Source organism: Esox lucius, chromosome 8 (assembly GCF_011004845.1).
Source record: "Esox lucius isolate fEsoLuc1 chromosome 8, fEsoLuc1.pri, whole genome shotgun sequence".
Taxonomy (NCBI): Eukaryota; Metazoa; Chordata; class Actinopteri; order Esociformes; family Esocidae; genus Esox; species Esox lucius.
Genome location: NC_047576.1, coordinates 17,612,321 through 17,631,918, shown reverse-complemented (window position 1 = coordinate 17,631,918; position 19,598 = coordinate 17,612,321). Strand labels below are relative to the sequence as shown.

Below are 19,598 nucleotides of genomic sequence, written 5' to 3'. Positions count from 1 at the left end.
AAAAATAAAAAATTCTCTCTTTTCATTCTGAAGAAGTAATGCGGTTAAGATTTAGGGGCTGCCCCCTAATTAAAGGGGCAGTAAGCCGTGTTTCTTTCTCCCTGCCTGAGTCCTGATAGGTTGCCTGTGTGGCTGGTGCGCTGTGAGTCTCATGAGGGATTACAGCGTAGCTGTGAGAAACAACTACAGCTGGAAAAAGTGACGAAAGACACAGACTGCTTTTCCTTAGACAGTACTCTTCGGTCTAACAGCGGTGTGGTGCGGGGGTGGTTTGGTGTGTTTTTGTCTGTCGGTGTAGTCACTGAGGAAGTCTGAAGATGACAAAGGGATGAAAATGTTCAAAAAGCTACTTCTGTCAAAGTTCTGCTGCTGGATGTGGTTTTCACAGTTGTCGACTGGAATAGAGTGCATTTTTGACTATTTTCACAACGGGGCTTGCGAGGCATTATGATGAAGAGGACCAAATCTGTCATAGGTAAGGTATCTGCCCTCACCCCGCTAGCAGGGAGCTGATAGTGTTTTCTTGCCAAACATAGACACACATTGCTGGCCTTGATCCTAAACTTTATTTTCATTATAACATATTTTCCAAGAGGTTGATATTAGTCCCAAGCACTTTAGGAACTCAAGTGACTGTTAAAACATACTCGTCCTTGTCTAATGCTCATTGCTTTGGGATAATATAGCTCAATTGTTTTGTTGGTGAGGGGGTTGCAAGTTTGCCTGGGGCTTTTGTGACTTTCTGATGGTGCCCAGCTGTAAATATATTGCGTGATTAACCTAATATAGGCTACAAATATATAACATGTGTTGTAATTGCTTTGTGTTATATTTACAGTTCTGTGCCCATTATTTCACATCTGCCTTGTTAATTTGTAGGCTAAGCAGTGATGCTTTTTTTAGCATTTGTTCAGACAAGACATAGGTTAGACATAGGTCACAGCACTACCTGTTGTCAGCAGAAAGAACTGCAACAAAATTATGTTATTTTTATTTCTCAAAGATTACTTCCTATAATTTATTATCTATGAATATAGCATCTTCCTAAATAGCATATCATTTGTGTTAGTATTTTATTTCATGTTCATTGGTCCCTGCCTTGCAGCTTCCGACTGCATTCTGACAATTCAAGTTTGCAGTAGTAGGCCATAGGCTAATCGTGAATGTGGGGCTAGCCCCTCTCTCACAATACAATGTACATTGTACGTTTGAAAATATTAATATTCATACTCAGAATGTTTGTGTGATCAATGTAGATCACACGAATTTGATGCCAAGTGGGGCTGACAGCCGGTAGCCCCACTACAGCATAATTTCATATTTCAGACCTGATTGGCTGTCTGTCTGTCTGGTGCCACCATTAGTCGGCAAGAAGAGCGAGGAGGGTAGATTGTCTTAGCTAGCTTGTTAGCGTCACAAACGTCAGATAACTTGAGAAAATGAATAAAGTGAATTTCATACTTGAGCACCAGTTTGAAACCCTTAATTTGGAGGAGACACTTGAAGTAAAGCGACTTGGTGCCCATCAGCCATGTAAATGTCGCAGCCCAAGTTGAGAGTGCATACAGGCGCTCCATTGAGCAGCATAACAAACAGGTGGAGGAAAACAGGTACGTTCTCAGTCGGATCATAACGTATTAAACTGTGTGGAAAATGTGAAACCGAACTGTGGGGGCACGACGAGTCAGTGGACTCACTGAATCCTGGAATAATCAGATGCATTTTCGAGACTATGTGTGAGGGCGATTCAAGACTTCAGAGGCACTATGACGCTCAGCCCATCTTCAAAGGGACATCTAGCACTGTACAAAATTAACTGTTAGACTATGTATGAAGGTACTTGCTGAGGCAACACAAAGACGCATTCCAAGGCCACCCACTGTATGATGGAACTTTAAAAGTAGAACTTTCAATGCAGTTTGGGAAAGCTGCGCTGCTCCTGTGTATGGAGGACATACGCACACAACCAGGATGGTATGAGGCCACCATAAGTGAGCCTTTCTGCAGCCAGGCCGACAAGTAACCAACACAGCGCCGGTGATGAAGGAGGCATGCGACACAGACATCTCCCAGGTGGAGCAGAGGTTTTCACAAAGTGACCACCTGATCGCTGCCAAGCTGGTTGACAGCTCGCTCTTCCCACAATTTGTCCTGTCATTCCCTACATCTGAGCTTGACTGTGCGGTGAAACTATGGCCTCTAGGAAACAAGGAAAAGTAGAAGTCTGAGCTGACCACTCTGCACCGCCACACTGAGCTTCACAGTGGTAAGACGGCCCTGTCTCTGTTCAGATCCATCCATGAGAACAACCTAGAGGAGGCTTTTGCTGAGACCGTCACTCTGCTGAAAATTATCATAACAACACATATGATGACATACGAGTCAGAGAGGAACTTTTCCACCTTGAAGAGGGTAAAAACCTTCACTTGCAATACCATAGGACAGCAGCGACTCAACGCATTGGCCATGTTGTCCATCGAAAGCCAGCTGATTCAGCAGCTACATGACTTAATTCCCAGTAATTGAAAAGTTTGCCCAGAGGAAGAACCGCCTTGCCACCTTTCTCTTCAAGTGAGCCCTCAGCCTTGGAGAGTGAAAGCATATTTTATCATCCTGCCTTTGTGGTGCTGGTCCGTGCATATTTTTGTGCTGGATCGATTGATATAGATGGTGACAAGTGTCAGTGTGTCCATGCTTATATATTAAGGTTGTTGTCATAGAATGTATCTGTATCTTAAAAAAGTTGTCTTTCCAACTTTGTTGTGGCCTTCAGTAGGCACATTGGTTCTGAGCTTGGTTGCATTCCTTATTTAGGTTTGTAAATGTGACTTTGGTAATTTTACATGTGTGTGAGAGAGAAGGAGAGCAATTACACAAGAAGGTGTCTCTCTCTCCAGTATGTGTGCTACAACACCTGGTGGAAGCAAGCCGCTCTGTCGTTAAAAGGGTTTTGCGGAGCCACGCTGTTTGTTGATGTGTTAAATAAACACATCAATAGCAAGAGGGAGTTTCTAGCTTTACTGGTATGTATCCTATATTTTGAAATGGTTTGTGCCCCACAAAATGTGTATATATAATAACGCCACTGAACATATCTGTTGATTAAAAGGAAAAGCCCCTGGTTGGTTTCACTCCATTTCATTTATTAAGATGAGGTGGCAAACAGTCCACTCATGAAACTGTCAGTCTTTAATATGCCCAGTTTATGGCACACTACAATATTAAATAGGTGAAATAAATAGGTATAGTGTACATAGCTTAGTTTAGAGAAAACTACAGCAGTGTATTGTATGTCTACAGAAAAACACAGTATTGTACTGTAAGTATTTATATCACTAGTTGATGTGTGGGGCTGAGAGTATGCACGTGTGTTTCTGCCCATTAAAACCTGATGAATTGGAGCAGATGGAGTATGCCGAAGGCTGCCTAGCAGAAGGTGAGGTGAACACTGGGATTTAAGTGTGTGGAGAATGACGGACAGAGCCCTTAAGACTTGCCATGGCATTAATCCATGCACAACCTGGCAGAAAAACAACACCTTGCCATGATAAGACAAGGTTGTAACTTCTGAATTGGATACCAAAGAAATGGAAGAAAGGGATACAAATTTAATGAACAAGTAAAGTGAGTGGAATATTTATAAATGGGATACTTTGAATGCTGATGGGCTGTTAGCCATGGTATATAAGACTGTGTACCACCGGTATGACATCACAGCACTTTGTACTATCTTCATTTCCTCTGTAACTGTATTAAAAAACACAATGCGTTGTGCCTGAGAACAGCTCTTAGCCGTGGTATAGTAACCATATTCCACACCCCCCGTGCCTTATTCCTTATATATAATTATTAGTAATGCCAACAGCTGGAATTAATATCTAATTGTCTTGTTTCCTAATCTTAATTTGTGATCTTAGGTTGTTATCTTGACAATAGTTTTGGTTAAATTTCAGTCTGTGTTATGTCATCTGATGTATGTTCGTAGAGAGATAATTCCTTCCAGAGCCTTCCATATTCCTCTGGAAGGGAACACTGTGACGCTTCTCTGAAGCCTGCAGAGATCATTGAGAGACCTGGCCTTGTTTTCCAAGGTTGTGATTCATAGGACATAAGATATATTTTACCTGGTGTTAACATGCTCCCTGATGCACATCTTCCTATCCCTTTGTTAGATGTGTGTGTGTGTGTGTGCGTGTGTGTGTGTGCGTGCCTGTGTGAGTGAGGGTGTTGTAACACAAATCGACATGTTTAAGTGAATGAGGTAACATTCAAATAATAATTTACTGTTGAATTAATTTTCCCTTTATCCAATTTGATGTATAATGATTCCTCACCTTAAAAAATATATCGACCATTAGAAACTTTAATACGTTATTTAGTCTTTATTGTCTAGCAATTAAATGATCTTCAGCTGACTTTATCTATGGAAGAAATCAGGGTGTGTGAGCCTGTTTAAAATTAACTTCGTAGGAGCTAATCAAAGAACTTCAGCAATGTTTACACACAGAGCGACTTCTGTTGTGAAAGGGAAAAGCTGCTCTGTCTCTTCCATCAGTGTCACTAGGAGCATGGACATAGCCTCCTGAACTTCTGCTACAATTCACCTACCCTTCACTTGGAGAATACATTGTACCCATTTCTCGATTAACAATGACCACACATTTGTTGTAGCAGTCTAATGTGTTCCTTCCATAGCCTCTAACCAGTGTTAATTTCGTCAACAGAAATTGTGACAAAAATGTTTGTTAAATACCTCTTTTTCAGTAGCTGTTGACGAGACAATAACTGACTAAATAGATCCAGAAAAGACAATAACTAAACAAGAATATTTTTTCATTTTGGTTGACTGAAAAAGAGATCACACAAAATTATCTGTTTGTGACAAAAGTCTTGTCAAGCTACCATAATTGGATAGGAGGATTTTGGAAAGACAGCTTCTCAGTGATATTTTTTGTCCAATCAAAAGCATGTATTTTGATTTGGCATTAGAATATTTCTTTGGCATTTTGTTGACAAAAATTCTGTTGACTGTTTTCTTCATTTTGACAATAACTACATTAAATCATTATTCAAATGATAAAAATGTGACTAAAACATTCAGATATTGTAGTCAATATGACTAAGACTACACTAAATAAAAAAAGGGTGCCAAAATTAACCCTGCTTCTAACTACTGACTAGTGCAAATTGTCTAGCTTTGTCAGGTGAACAGGGATGCATTATTAGCTAGGATTTAGTTGTCTCAGTGCACCTTAGCACTTCCCTCAGAAGACTTGGGCACCTGCAAAGCCAAGATTGTCAGGTGAATGACTTTTCCCTCATTATGACTTCCTGGTTGTAAGAACAGTGTGGAATAAAGCAGAATGGCTTTGCGCGTATATATATATATATATATATATATATATATATATATATATATATAAGGAAAGCATGATGAGATCATAGAAGATAGGAAAAAGGTTTGGGAAAAAGGAACGCAATGGATTGCAATTTCTCCTTGTCTTTAGGCTTTTACGACATTAAGTTGTAAAAAAAGTCTAATTCTCCTTTAATGTGATTTGATGCATTAGAAAACAATAGAGCATGAATCCTTGTGGGAACCTATAGGTGCAGTTTAATGGTAACACTACAACGTACAATATAAACCTGTTTCTCTGAAGCATTTTCTCTTTCTCTGAGCTATCTTTAGCCCTGGCAGCAAGACCCACCACTTAAGGCAGTCTCGGTCATTGATGAAGTAGTGTTAATGCTTTCCTTTATGCCATGAGCAGACAGAGAGTGTTTTGTGGAAAGCTAACTGCAGTGTACTTCAGGATGACCCCAAGCCATTTAGGCCAGCTGTTGGAGCTTGAACTACCGATCCCCTCGGAGCAGCCGGAATGGCTACTGAATTTCACCATGAAAGAACAGTCTTTCGTAAAAGGGGAGAGACAGTCGCCACAGTAGCATATAATGGAAATCTGACAAAGGCACATAGACCTCATTTGCATTCACAGCTATAGGTCTTGACTGTGAGGGGCATTGTTACACATGGAGGACACTGTTCGAGAGAAGTGGCAATAGACATGTCAAGGGCATTGCCTCGGACTTGGCCTCATTTTATGAGCAGTCAGATGCACAGATGGAATGTCCACCCGTAATTACTAGGCCAATGTATGGGCTTTGATCATGTTTTCTTGGTGTTCTGGGGTAATAATGGAGTTCTCTCTGCTATGAAATTGTAAATGCTGCTTTTCCTGTTGTTACAGTAATATGAAAAAAAGTCGGCCATGTTGTTCTATTCACAAATAGGAAATGTTAACATATTTCTACATATACACTACGGTTCAAAAGTTTGGGGTCACATAGAAATGTCCTTGTTTTCAAAAGAAACGCAATTTTATGGCCATTAAATTAACATAAAATTGCTCAGAAATACAGTGTAGACATTGCTAATGTTGTAAATGACTATTGTAGCTGGAAATTACAGATTTCTAATGGAATATCTACATAGGCTTACAGAGGGCCTTTATCAGCAACCATCAGTCCTGTGTTCCAATGGCATGTTGTGTTTGCTAATCCAAATATATCATTTTCAAAGGCTAATTGATCACTGGAAAGCCCCTTTGCAATTATGTTAGCACAGCTGAAAACTCTTGTGCTGATCAAAGAAGCAAAAAAAACTGTCCTCCTCTAGACTGGAGCATCAGCAATTTTGGGTTCGATTACAGTCTCAAAATGGCCAGAAACAAATAACATTCTTCAGAGACTTGCCAGTCTATTCTTGTTCTGAGAAATTAAGGCTTTTCTAGATCGAATGAAAAGATGCTGGAGGAGTGCTTGACGCCATCTGTCAAGCATGGTGGATGCAATGTTATGGTCTGGGGGTACTTTAGTGGTGGTGAAGTGTGAGATTTGTATAGGCTTAACGGATCTTGAAGAAGGAAGGCTATCACTCCATTTTGCAACAATCAATCAATAAAATGTATTTTTAAAGCCCTTTTTACAGCAGCAATTGTCACAAAGTACTTTACAGAGACACCCGGCCTTAAACCCCAAGGAGCAAACCACAGTAGTGTTGGATTTCAGTGGCTAGGAAAAACTCCCTAAGAAGGCCACATTTTAGGAAGAAACCTAGAGAGGACCCAGGCTCAGAGGGGTGACCAGTCCTCTTCTGGCTGTGCTGGGTGAGATATTAAGAATCCAATTGGAATAATAAATACATTTATTTGCGCTAAATCCAGAGTCTATTTGATTCTAGAATAGGTCAAAAGTATGACCAGGTGGACAAGGACAGGGACAGCAACGGGCCCCCCAAACCAGGTACTCCGCAGGTGTGGACCAGGACCTCATCTCCTCCTAAAATGTAAAACTGGAGGGGACTGAGAAAAGTTAGAAAGTGCATTCCTCATATCCCCCAGCACAATAATATAGCAGCGTAACACCTTGGAACTGAGACGGGGGGCTCCGGCGACACTGTGGCCCTACCCGGGGGAGGCCCCGGACAGGGCCCAACAGGCAGGAAATCAATACCCTGTGGATGGACTTGCTTGGAGCCAGTTTCCTCCTAAAACTGGACAAAGAACGGCTCCAAACTATGCAAGAACTATTTAGGGAAGAAGCATTCCGCTGGTATTCTGTCTATAATGGAGTGGACAACACAGTCAGCAGATCTCAACCCTATTGAGCTGTTGAGGGAGCGGCTGACCGTATGGTACGTAAGAAGTGTCCATCAAGCCAGTCCATCTTGTGGGAGGTGCTTCAGGAAGCATGGGGTCAAATATCTTCAGATTACCTCAACAAACTAGAATGCCAAAGGTCTGCAAGTCTGTAATTGCTACAAATGGAGGATTATTTAACGAAAAGCTAAGTTTGAAGAACACAATTGTTCAAAAATCACAATTTCTACTGTTGTCAATTTCTATATTTTCTATTCATTTTACAATATTTCCTATTCCAACTAATTTATGGATGTTATCATGGAAAACAAGGACATATCTAAGTGACCCCAAACATTTTGAATGGTAGTGTGTCTTTTAGATATTATTTTGTGTAGGGTTAGAGTTTAGTTTTTTCGTTTGTCTAAGCTGCTAACTCTAGTATGCACATATTGTGGCAGCATGGGCTGGTATTCACGGCCACTACTCTTTCAGCCAAAATCCTTTTTATGTTTGTCAAAGTGTACAAAAGCCCAAACATTAGTAGTGTTTTACAAGCATTGTAATACATTTGCACTCACCTTACCATGGACCAGCAGAGCCTGTTTTGTGAGAATGATGGTGCTCTTTTTATTACACGAGACTGCCATGTAAAACAGTCTGAAAAGAGACACTGAGCGATCTTGCTTTTTTCTTAAGACTTAAATATACTTAAATACTAATGAGGTTGACATGAAAAACTGTTATTGTTCTTATTTCACTTTTTAAATATAATGTGTCTCCTCCGCCGGTGGTTGCTGACTGGAAGCATTCTGGTTTTATCTCCTCAGATGAGATCATGCAGCAGGAGATCAGGCCCCTGCTGGCGGTTGACATCATAGAACAGCTGCACCGGCAGTTTGCCCTTCTATCAGGTGGGTCTCCCCTTTTCATCCCAGCTTCTGTAACACCCAAACAGGCATTCATTCTGGTTTCTTTCCCTTTGTGGAAGATAGCAGCACAATGTGGGAGGAAAATACAATGCTCCAAGAAATTAAGGGAACACTTAAATTACACATCGGGTCTGAACGAATATACACAATACTTGGTAGTGTGTATGGACTCCCGATAATGTCTGGGCATGCTCCTGATGAGACGGTGGATGGTGTCCTGGGGGATCTCCTCCCAGACCTGGATCAGGGCATCAGTGAGCTCCTGGACAGTCTGTGCCGCTACTTGGCGGCATCGGATGCACTGACACATAATGTCCCAGAGCTTCTCAGTTGGATTAAGGTTTGGGGAACGTGAGGGCCAGTCAATGGCATTAGTGCCTTTGTCATCCAGGAACTGCCAACACACTCTGGCCACATGAGGCCGGAGCAGAAACCGGTCCTTCTGCTGGGTTGATACCCTTCTATGGCCCTGTCCAGCTCTCCTTGTGTAACATCCATCTCCTGGTATCTCCTCCATGCTCTTGAGACTGTACTGGGAGACACAGCAAACCTTCTTGTGATGGCACGTATGGATGTGTCATCCTGGAGGAGCTGGACTGCCTGTGCAAACTGAATGGGCTGCATGTACAGCCTCATGCTACCAGTAGTGACAAGGACACTAGCAAAATGCAAAACTAGAGAAGAATCAGTCAGGAAGTATAAGGAGGGAGCAATTGTCTGTTGCCACTACCTGCAAAACCATTCCCTTTTTAGAGGTTTTCTTGCTGTTGCCTCTCCAGTGCATCTGTTGTCACTTTCATTTGCACCAAAACAAGTGACATTGATTCACAATCGCTTATGCTTCCTAACTGGACAGATTGATATACCTGAAGTTTAATTGACCTGGTGTTACTGTGATGATTAGGTGTCCCTAGAAGTAGTCCAATTTGATCAGATACTGCACAATAAAATGTTTGTTTGGGTTGTTAGCACAATACAGTAAAATGACCAAACATACTGCAAGTCTTTGTTGTATAATCTGCTGAAAATGGCTTTTCTAGGGTTGACATTGTGATGATTGAGTTGTGACCAAACTTAAATGTTTTAGGATTGTTAGGACTGCCTCTTAATCACTTCCTGTCACAATGTACAGAAATCTGTATGGCTTCAGTACAATAACAGCATTATCTTGTTACACTGTATTCTATTTCCTGCCAGGATGTCTACTTTTCACTGGATTATGCCACAACTCTCCTAAACCTTTTTCTTCTAATAAATGAGTCTGTACTTCAACTCACTTTAGTCAAGTTACTGGAGACATAAGTAACAGGCGAGGCCTAAGTTGGGACAAAAACAGGGAGTTGTGGCTAGTTATTGGGCGGATGTCTTCTCTGCAGCAACTAGCACCCCATGGGTTGTCTCCGTTCCTTCTCCCCTCTGTCAACCCACCAGGGCACAGCTTGCTTGCGCTCATGCCAAACTGTTGTCTCAGTTTTCCTTTTTCTCCACATGTGATTCTGAAATCTGACAAGATCACAAACACATTTTTTTTTTTACTGTGGAAACATTATGTGCTAAATAATTTACAACTGAGGAGGTGACGCTGAGCTGTTCTATGCTGCGTTTTCTGGACAGCTTCGATTGGTAATCTGACGTAGTGTGTTCAATGAGGTAAGCAACAGAAGCCCTAATGTGACGTTCCCTGCCTGTGGTGACAGGATTGTTCTGCCATCAGAATGTAATTAGATGTGTCTGGCCAGGACTACAGATACCGGGTGAGGTGTCACCCAGCAGTAGGGATAGCAGAGATGACACAGGAAATTAACAACATGCAGCTTCTGGCACAAGAAAGTAACAACATTTGGAGTTTGGGAGGAGGATGTTCTGCTTGTCTGTGTAATTCAGTGTTGGCACGTTTTTAGAATGGTTAGACAAAAAAAGGAAAAGGAGAAGGGGTTTAGTCAGAGAGCTGTTGAATTAGAAGTGAAGTGATACCATTGCCTCACCTCAACTATCAAAGGCAGGGTTTCTTGACATGCTCCTAAATCATTTTAGTGTAATAATAATGTTAGGTGATAGTGACTGAGTCTGAAGCAGAAAATCAGTCTGCGAGGCCAGAGGGCCAGTTTCAGCAGCGGACATATCCAAAGATCCTCATTCTTAATCATTTTTAACCCATTTATCTTAAAACTGAGAATTCACACTACATCATAAAGTCAACCCCTAAATCCACTCAGGAATGTGAGCAATGCAGGCACTCCAACCTGCAGATGGTTTGAGTAAAATATGTGAATATATAATAATAATAATAATAATAATAATTATAATTATTAATTATTATTATATCTTTACTGTGTATTTTTCTCAAAAGAGAAAATATAAATGTTTAAATCTGTTTGTCCCTCAAAGCTTTGCTGAAGTGGCATAATGATGCACCTTAAGGGGGCAAACTAAATATGAAAACACTGATATAGATAAGTACTTTTAACTATGCACTATGCAACTATGCAGTACTTTCAACGATCCACTATGCTTTCTAGTGGGACATTAACATATCTTTCATTGTAGAAATCATTAATTGTAATATAACTGCCTATGATTTTTTATGTTGTTTCCTTCATTTTTGAGAAAATGTATTATTGGCTGTCTGCAGATGTAACTGTCAAAGAAGCACTTTCATTAGTCAAATAGGCATAGTTTTATGTTTATATGCTAATAATGACTGCAGTACAAAAAAAATCCATTGTACAGGCATTATTTAGCCCAATGCCACCACCTTGTGGTTCATTAGTGAGTTTTTCACCCTCTTCCATTTTGCATCGTATAAAATCAACCATATTTATAACAGCAAAATGTAAGATTGCATCCAGAGATGGGTAACATTTCTAAACTGCTTTTTAGTATAATATAATTATTGATTTATATCAAACCTTCGCATGTCTCCCTCTACTTAGTTTAATTACTGTAGATATTAGTTTATTCTCGTTCATAGTGACTTAATTTATACATATTTATTACATAGAAATACCAGTTCCATTTTAGCAACACATATCACACAAGGATTAACCTTTAACTTTATTTTATAAAACGTCTATTTGACCAGGTATATCAAATCTTGTTTTTATGTAGCCTACCCAAGTCATTGTTTTCTAATCAGTTCCCTATACCAGCATTATTTTATTTCCTGTTCTTTTGGCTTCAACGTCCACTGTCCAGCATATAAAGGCACAATCCTGGTGATATTAGCAACTATTGGTAGTTGTATAATTACGTCACAAAATTTTTCTGAAGTTTGAGGGAAGAAAACTAATGGTAATCATTTGTGTGCAGGAGGAAGAGGAAAAGATGGCGCTCCAATCATCACCTTTCCTGAGTACTCAGGCTTTGGTGACCTCCTGGACGAGGACTTCCAGAATGTTGTAACATATTTGACCAGCATCCCCAGGTACCATAGGAGCCCTGCATGTACAGATGGGTGACAAATTACAGAAAAACTAGAATAAATGAATGAAGGAACATTGCATTTAGATATACACTCACCTAAAGGATTATTAGGAACACCATACTAATACTGTGTTTGACCCCCTTTCGCCTTCAGAACTGCCTTAATTCTACGTGGCATTGATTCAACAAGGTGCTGAAAGCATTCTTTAGAAATCTTGGCCCATATTGAAAGGATAGCATTTTGCAGTTGATGGAGATTTGTGGGATGCACATCCAGGGCACGAAGCTCCCGTTCCACCACATCCCAAAGATGCTCTATTGGGTTGAGATCTGGTGACTGTGGGGGCCATTTCAGTACAGTGAACTCATTGTCATGTTCAAGAAACCAATTTGAAATGATTCGAGCTTTGTGACATGATGCATTATCCTGCTGGAAGTAGCCATCAGGGGATGGGTACATGGTGGTCATAATGGGATGGACATGATCAGAAACAATGCTCAGGTAGGCCGTGGCATTTAAACCATGCCCAATTGGCACTAAGGGGCCTAAAGTATGCCAAGAAAACATCCCCCACACCATTACACCACCACCACCAGCCTGCACAGTGGTAACAAGGCATGATGGATCCATGTTCTCATTCTGTTTACGCTAAATTCTGACTCTACCATCTTAATGTCTCAACAGAAATCGAGACTCATCAGACCAGGCAACATTCTTCCAGTCTTCAACTGTACAATTTTGGTGAGCTCGTGCAAATTGTAGCCACTTTTTCCTATTTGTAGTGGAGATGAGTGGTACCCGGTGGGGTCTTCTGCTGTTGTAGTCCATCCGCCTCAAGGTTGTGCGTGTTGTGGCTTCACAAATGCTTTGCTGCATACCTCGGTTGTAACGAATGTTTATTTCATTCAAAGTTGCTCTTCTATCAGCTTGAATCAGTCGGCCCATTCTCCTCTGACCTCTAGCATCAACAAGGCATTTTCGCCCACAGGACTGCCGCATACTGGATGTTTTTCTCTTTTCACACCATTCTTTGTAAACCCTAGAAATGGTTGTGCGTAAAAATCCCAGTAACTGAGCAGATTGTGAAATACTCAGACCGGCCCGTCTGGCACCAACAACCATGCCACGCTCAAAATTGCTTAAATCACCTTTCTTTCCCATTCTGACATTCAGTTTGGAGTTCAAGAGATTGTCTTGACCAGGACCACACCCCTAAATGAATTGAAGCAAATGCAATGTTATTGGTTGATTAGATAATTGCATTGCATGAGAAATTGAACAGGTGTTCCTAATAATCCTTTAGGTGAGTGTATGGTATAGACATCAGTAAACAGGGTCGGAAGTTTTGGTTGAATGCGCACATACAATGACTGTGATACAAAAGTGAACTCTGCTCAGAAGTGACTGAGAATGTCAGTGCAGGATGTGATTAGACTGTCAGCAAGAACAGTCCTTTGGCAACTACACAGAGAGGGATATTATAGCAGGGATGCAGTGCCTAAACCCCACCCCTCATTACAAAGGTCACTCTACACCAACAGCAGCAACTCCAGTCACCACTCTGTCAAGCTCCTTTGCGGTTGACACCACCCTCATCTGACTTATTTCTAAAGGAGACCAGTCCGCCTACAGGGAGATTGACCATCTGGTGTCCTGGTGCAGTCAGAACAACTTGGAGCTTAACACCTCATAGGACAGTAGAGATGATAGTGGACTTCAGGAGAAAGACCCTCAAATATACACACACAACCCTCAACCTTACATATACAGCGAGGGATTCTTATTTTTGATCCCCTGCTGATTTTGTACATTTGCCCACTGACAAAGAAATTATCAGTCTATAATTTTAATGGTAGGTTTATTTGAACAAAGAAAAACGCATGTCAAAAATGATTTGCATTGTAATTAGTGAAATATGTATTTGATCCCCTCTCAATCAAAAATATTTCTGGCTCCTAGGTGTCTTTTATACAGGTAACGAGCTGAGAGTTTGTTACCTGTATAAAAGACACCTGTCCACAGAAGCAATCAATCAATCAGATTCCAAACTCTCCACCTTGGCCATGACCAAAGAGCTGTCTGAGGATGTCAGGGACATGATTGTAGACCTACACACGGCTGGAATGAGCTATAGAAGCTGACAACAGTTGGTGCTATTATATGCAAATGGAAGAAACACAAAAGAACTGTCTCCCTCAGTCTGGGGCTCCATGCAAGGTCTCACCTCGTGGAGTTGCAATGATCATGAGAACGGTGAGGAATCTGCCCAGAACTACACAGGAGGATCTTGTTAATGATCTCAAGGCAGCTGGGACCATAGTCACCAAGAAAACGATTGGTAACACACTACGCCGTGAAGGACTGAAATCCTGCAGCGCCCGCAAGGTCCCTCTGCTCAAGAAAGCACATGTACAGGCCCGTCTGAAGTTTGCTAATGAACATCTGAAGGATTTAGAGGAGAACTGGATGAAATTGTTGTGGTCAGATGAGACCAAAGCTCTTTGGCATCAACTCAACTTGCCGTGTTTGGAGGAGGAGGAATGCTGCCTATGACCCCAAGAACACCATCCCCACTGTCAAACATGGAGATGGAAATATTATGCTTTGGGGGTGTTTTTCTGCTATGGGGACAGGACAACTTCTCCGCATCAAAGGGACAATGGACGGGGCCATGTACCGTCAAATCTTGGGTGAGAACCTCTTTCCCTCAGACAGGGCATTGAAAATGTGTCGTAGATGGGTATTCCAGCATGACAATTACCCAAAACACCCCAGGCAAAGCAACAAAGGAGTGGCTCAAGAAGAAGCACATTAAGGTCCTGGAGTGTCCTAGTCAGTCTCCAGACCTTAATCCCATAGAAAATCTGTGGAGAGAACTGAAGGTTGGAGTTGCCAAACGTCAGCCTCGAAACCTTAATGACTTGGAGAAGATCTGCAAAGAGGAGTGGGACAAAATCCCTCCTGCGATGTGTGCAAACCTGGTGTCAAACTACAAGAAACATCTGACCTCTGTGACTGCCAACAAGGGTTTTGCCACCAAGTACTAAGTCATTTTTTGCAGAGGGGTCAAATTCTTATTTCACTCATTAAAATGTAAATCAATTCATACATTTTTTACATGTGTTTTTCTGGATTTTGCTGTTGTTATTCTGTCTCTCACTGTTCAAATAAATCTACCATTAAAAGTATAACATTCGTCAATGGGCAAATGTACAAAATCAGCAGGGGATCAATATATATTTTTCCTCACTGTACTTTAGTTATTTTTTTGAAATGTATTAATGCACAGTCCTCTGTTCTTGAGATATATATATATATATATATATTCCTTTTGTATAAATTGTTGCACCAACGGCCAGAACAAATTACTTATTCTTTGTGAACCTTACTTTGCAATAAAACTCTAATTCTGATAGCTGGACATCCCATTCTAAATCCATGGGCATTTATATGCAGTTGGCTAATAGACTATTGATGCCTCTGAATCGTTTTAATAGAAAAGAACACAGAGCACCGAACTCTTAAACAATAGGTATACACCAAAACGAAAACACTCACTAATGACTTGATTGGGACCTGGTGTGAGCGAAAATTGGAGACAAGACAAATGAAGGAGTCCGGGGTGAGTTCATGTACAACGGGAATCCGGGAAGAGATGATGGAGATGATGGAGCTGTCTGTCACCTCACCGTCACATTGACAAACGTGGTCTACATGGACGTCAGGAAGGAATAAGCCTTTGCTCTCAAAAACTAATATCAAGACATGACTATTGTTTTCAAGACAATATCTTGGTAAATACAAAACTACTGGAACCATGTGCTCTGGACAGATGAGTCAAAGGTGGAGTTGTTTGCTGTAAAACCAGATCATTTTGCAAAAACAACAACACAGCCTTTGATCAGAAGAACCTCATACCAACCATAAAGCATGGATGCGGTGGCTTTATGAAATACAATTATATACAATGTGGTGGTTCACACAGGATTATGAGATATGAGGGGTGAGTATATAATATACAGGGGAATATAGTAGATTCACAGATATACAGTTGTTGTATTTATCTTAAAGCAGCAAGATGAGCAGAGATTTGAGTGCAGTATAGTGCAGCTGTTTTGTTAGGAGTCTGGTGGTGACTTGATGTGGCGAGTAATCTTATTGGTCTCCAAGAAGACCAAGAGTACCAAGAAAGAGCAAAGCAGTCTTGTCCTACAGTGGATATAAAAAGTCAACACAGCCTTGTGAAAATGCCAGGTTTTTGTGTTGTAAAAGAATTAGACAAAGATAAATTATGTCAGAAGTTTTCCACTTTTAATGTGACTTATAATGTGAACAATTCAATTGAAAAACAAACTGAAATCTTTGAGGGAGAAAAATGAAAAATTAAAACCTTACAATAACCTGGTTGCGTAAGTGTGCACACCATCTTATAACTGGGGATGTGGCTCTGTTCAGAATTAACCAATCACATTCAAACTCATGTTAAATAGAAGTCATTACACACCTGCCATCATTTAAAGTGACTGTTTAATCATAAATAAAGTTTAGCTGTTCTAGCAGGATTTTCCTGACATTTTCTTAGTTGCATCTCAGAGCAAAAGCCATGGTCCGCAGAGAGCTTCCAAAGCATCAGGGGGATCTCATTGTTGAAAGATATCAGTCAGGAGAAGGGTACAAAATAATTTCCAAAGCATTGGATATACCATGGAACACAATGAAGACAGTCATCATCAAGTGGAGAAAATATGGCACAACAGAGACATTACCAAGAACTGGATGTCCCTCTGGTCAGGGAGGCTTCCAGCAACATTAAAGGAACTGCAGGAATTTCTGGCAAGTACTGGCTGTGTGTTACATGTGACAACCATCTCCTGTATTCTTCATATGAATGGGCTATGGGGTAGAGTGGCAAGACAGCCTTTTCTTACAAAGAAAAACATCCAAGCCCGGATGAAGTGTGCAAAAACAAACATCAAGTCTCCCAACAGTATGTGGGAAAATGTGTTATGGTCTGCTGAAACCAAGGTTGAACCTTTTGGAATATACAACACTGCACATCACGAAAAGAATGGAGGAAATTATGAACAGTCCCAAATACCAGGCAATTTTGGCACAAAACCTTCAGGCGTCCATTAGAAAGCTGAAGATGAAGAGGAAGTCATGGCTTCAATAGAAGAATATTAAAGTTTTGGAATGGCCCCGCCAGAGCCCAGACCTGAATCCAACTGAACATCTGTGGGGTGATCTGAAGAGGGCTGTGCACAGGAGATGTCCTCGCAATCTGACCGATTTGGAGCACTTTTGCAAAGAAGAGTGGTCAAATATTGCCACGTCAAGATATTAATAGACTCCTACCCAAAAAGACTGAGTGCTGTAATAAAATCAAAAGGTGCTTCAACAAAGTATTAGTTTAAGGGTGTGCACACTTATGCAACCAGGTAATTGTGAGTTTTGATTAAAATAATTCCCTCAAAGATTTCTGTTTGTTTTTCAATTGAACTGTTCACGTTATATGTCACATTAAAGGTGGACAAAGTTTTACACTTTTACATCACAAGAACCCAGCGTTTTAACAGGGTTGTGTAGACTTTTAATATCCACTGTATATGTCTGCATGTGCACAAGTTTGCATGCTGGGATAGTTTCATGTACCACATGATTATTTCCAACTCTCTTTTGTGTAGCTTGGATGCTGCCAGCATTGGTTTTGTTATTATCATCGACCGCAGGCGGGACAAATGGAGCTCAGTGAAGGCCTCGCTGACTCGGATAGCGGTATGAATGTACATCTTTCACTTCAGAGACTGGGTTATTGTCTGTTGCCTGGTGCTCCAGCCTGTTTGGGTTCTACCACAGGGATTTAAGAAGTTCCCTGTGGTGGGGAGTGGCATTGTCAGCTGGGATTTCCTTGTCTGTTGGAATGCTAGCCAGGGCTGTCAAAATTTCCCTAAAACTGTTTGAATATCTATACATAAAAATGTCATATTAAAAATAGTATTCAGATACCTTCATTAAAAAAGAGGTATGAACATTTTTCAAACTCAAGAAAGCGTTCAGTTTTGTGCCAAACGTTCAGTTTTGTGTTACACATAGGGGCAAAATTACACAACCCAATGGAAAGTATCTTTAACATCTGTGTTCCTGTTTGGCAATATGCTATTAGTTGCATTCACATACATTAGTGTATTCAAAACATAGCAATGTATATACAATTGAAACATTATCAACTATTGTAATTGCATACGTGGAATTCAATCAAAGCCCAAAATATTATATTTTAGCACAAATATATTTATTTTATAGGTGTGCTAGTATAACTTGTTAAATGTCCTGTATAGCTGTTTTCTTGTTTAATATCTGTCTGGCTGTAGAACATTTTCTGTCTGACCGAGATTTTCGCAACAGATTACAACACTTTTACCACACATTTCAGTCGCTAAGTTCCACATCACAGTTTTCAAAACCGATCTGGCTTTTTCCATGACTCCATCCACTGCCCAGAAACAAAATCATTTACTTTACCAGAATCGGCTTTTTACAGCATACTACTATAATAATAATAATACATTTTATTTATAATGCACTTTATATCAATTAAATGACCTCAAAGTGCTACAATGCATTAGCCTAAAAGCATAGAACAGCGACATTAAAATAACACAATTAAACAAAAAAGGCTTTTCTAAAAAGATGGGTTTTCAGGCCCTTTTTAAAAGAGTCCACAGTCTGTGGGGCCCTTAGATGAACAGGGAGAGCATTCCACAGAGCTGGTGCTAGTGAGTACTAGTGAGTTAATGCCAGCAGCATAAGAATTAACGATGTTAGGCCAAATTGGTTTTAGAAAAGGTGTGTGCAAAATATCACAGTCAGATGCAAATCCCAGTACTACTTTTTGCTTTCAAATTGGTACTTTGTTTTGATATTCAAGTATATCATAACAATATTGAATCTGACACCCTTTTAGACAAAGCTAAGAGATGCTATTAAATTTTGATTTGAACCTGTGTCCACTAGGGAGCATTTCCAGGGAACCTCCAGCTCGTCTTGGTGCTGAGGCCTTCACGTTTCATCCATAGGGCCATCGCTGACATTGGTATTAAGCTACACCGTGATGACTTTAAAATGAAGGTACCGGTAAGCATGCTTTGCAACCACTCACCCTTTTCCAAGTCTTACATCTTTGAAACCTCTCCTGTGTCTGGATATTGCCCTAAATTCCTGTGTTGCATGAATGTGGTGTTTATCTCTAAATGAACTGTTTGAACCATGAGTCCTCACTGCATGTTTTGCATATGTAGAGCTGTGTAGAATGTGGCAGTATTTATTTACATGTACTGTATTTCCCTTACTTTGGTCATGAATTTTGGTTAAAGACCAATTCTTGTTGCCTGATGACTCAAACTACTGCATTATTACTTGTTTTTCAGTCTGAGACTCCTTCCATTGCAGTTGTTTAATGACATAAAAATGTGGTGTTTTGACTAAAACATAGTCATTAGCAGATTGGATCTTCTCTAACCAGAGAACCTAAGCCAATACCTACACATTTTAAAAACCTGCTTTACGTAGGTGAGTTCTGGCTCCCAGCCAACCTATCAGTATTTG

At 40.6% G+C, this 19,598-nt stretch overlaps 1 protein-coding gene across 9 annotated transcripts in view; it reads left to right on the top strand.

Moving 5' to 3' along the window:
* The window catches only part of mcf2l2 (MCF.2 cell line derived transforming sequence-like 2), an 87,827-nt gene that overhangs the window by 15,166 nt on the left and 53,063 nt on the right, over nucleotides 1-19,598 (top strand). For 6 of the 9 annotated variants that reach the window (XM_010871955.3, XM_010871954.3, XM_010871950.3 and 3 more), the window contains exons 2-5: nucleotides 8,468-8,551; nucleotides 11,879-11,993; nucleotides 17,678-17,768; nucleotides 19,008-19,127. In XM_010871955.3, the coding sequence (XP_010870257.2) occupies nucleotides 8,468-8,551; nucleotides 11,879-11,993; nucleotides 17,678-17,768; nucleotides 19,008-19,127 (410 nt within the window). Of the gene's footprint in view, nucleotides 1-170; nucleotides 476-8,467; nucleotides 8,552-11,878; nucleotides 11,994-12,708; nucleotides 12,735-17,677; nucleotides 17,769-19,007; nucleotides 19,128-19,598 lie in introns of those variants that run through there. The other 3 variants (XM_020049018.2, XM_010871951.3, XM_020049020.2) reach the window with 3 other exon arrangements.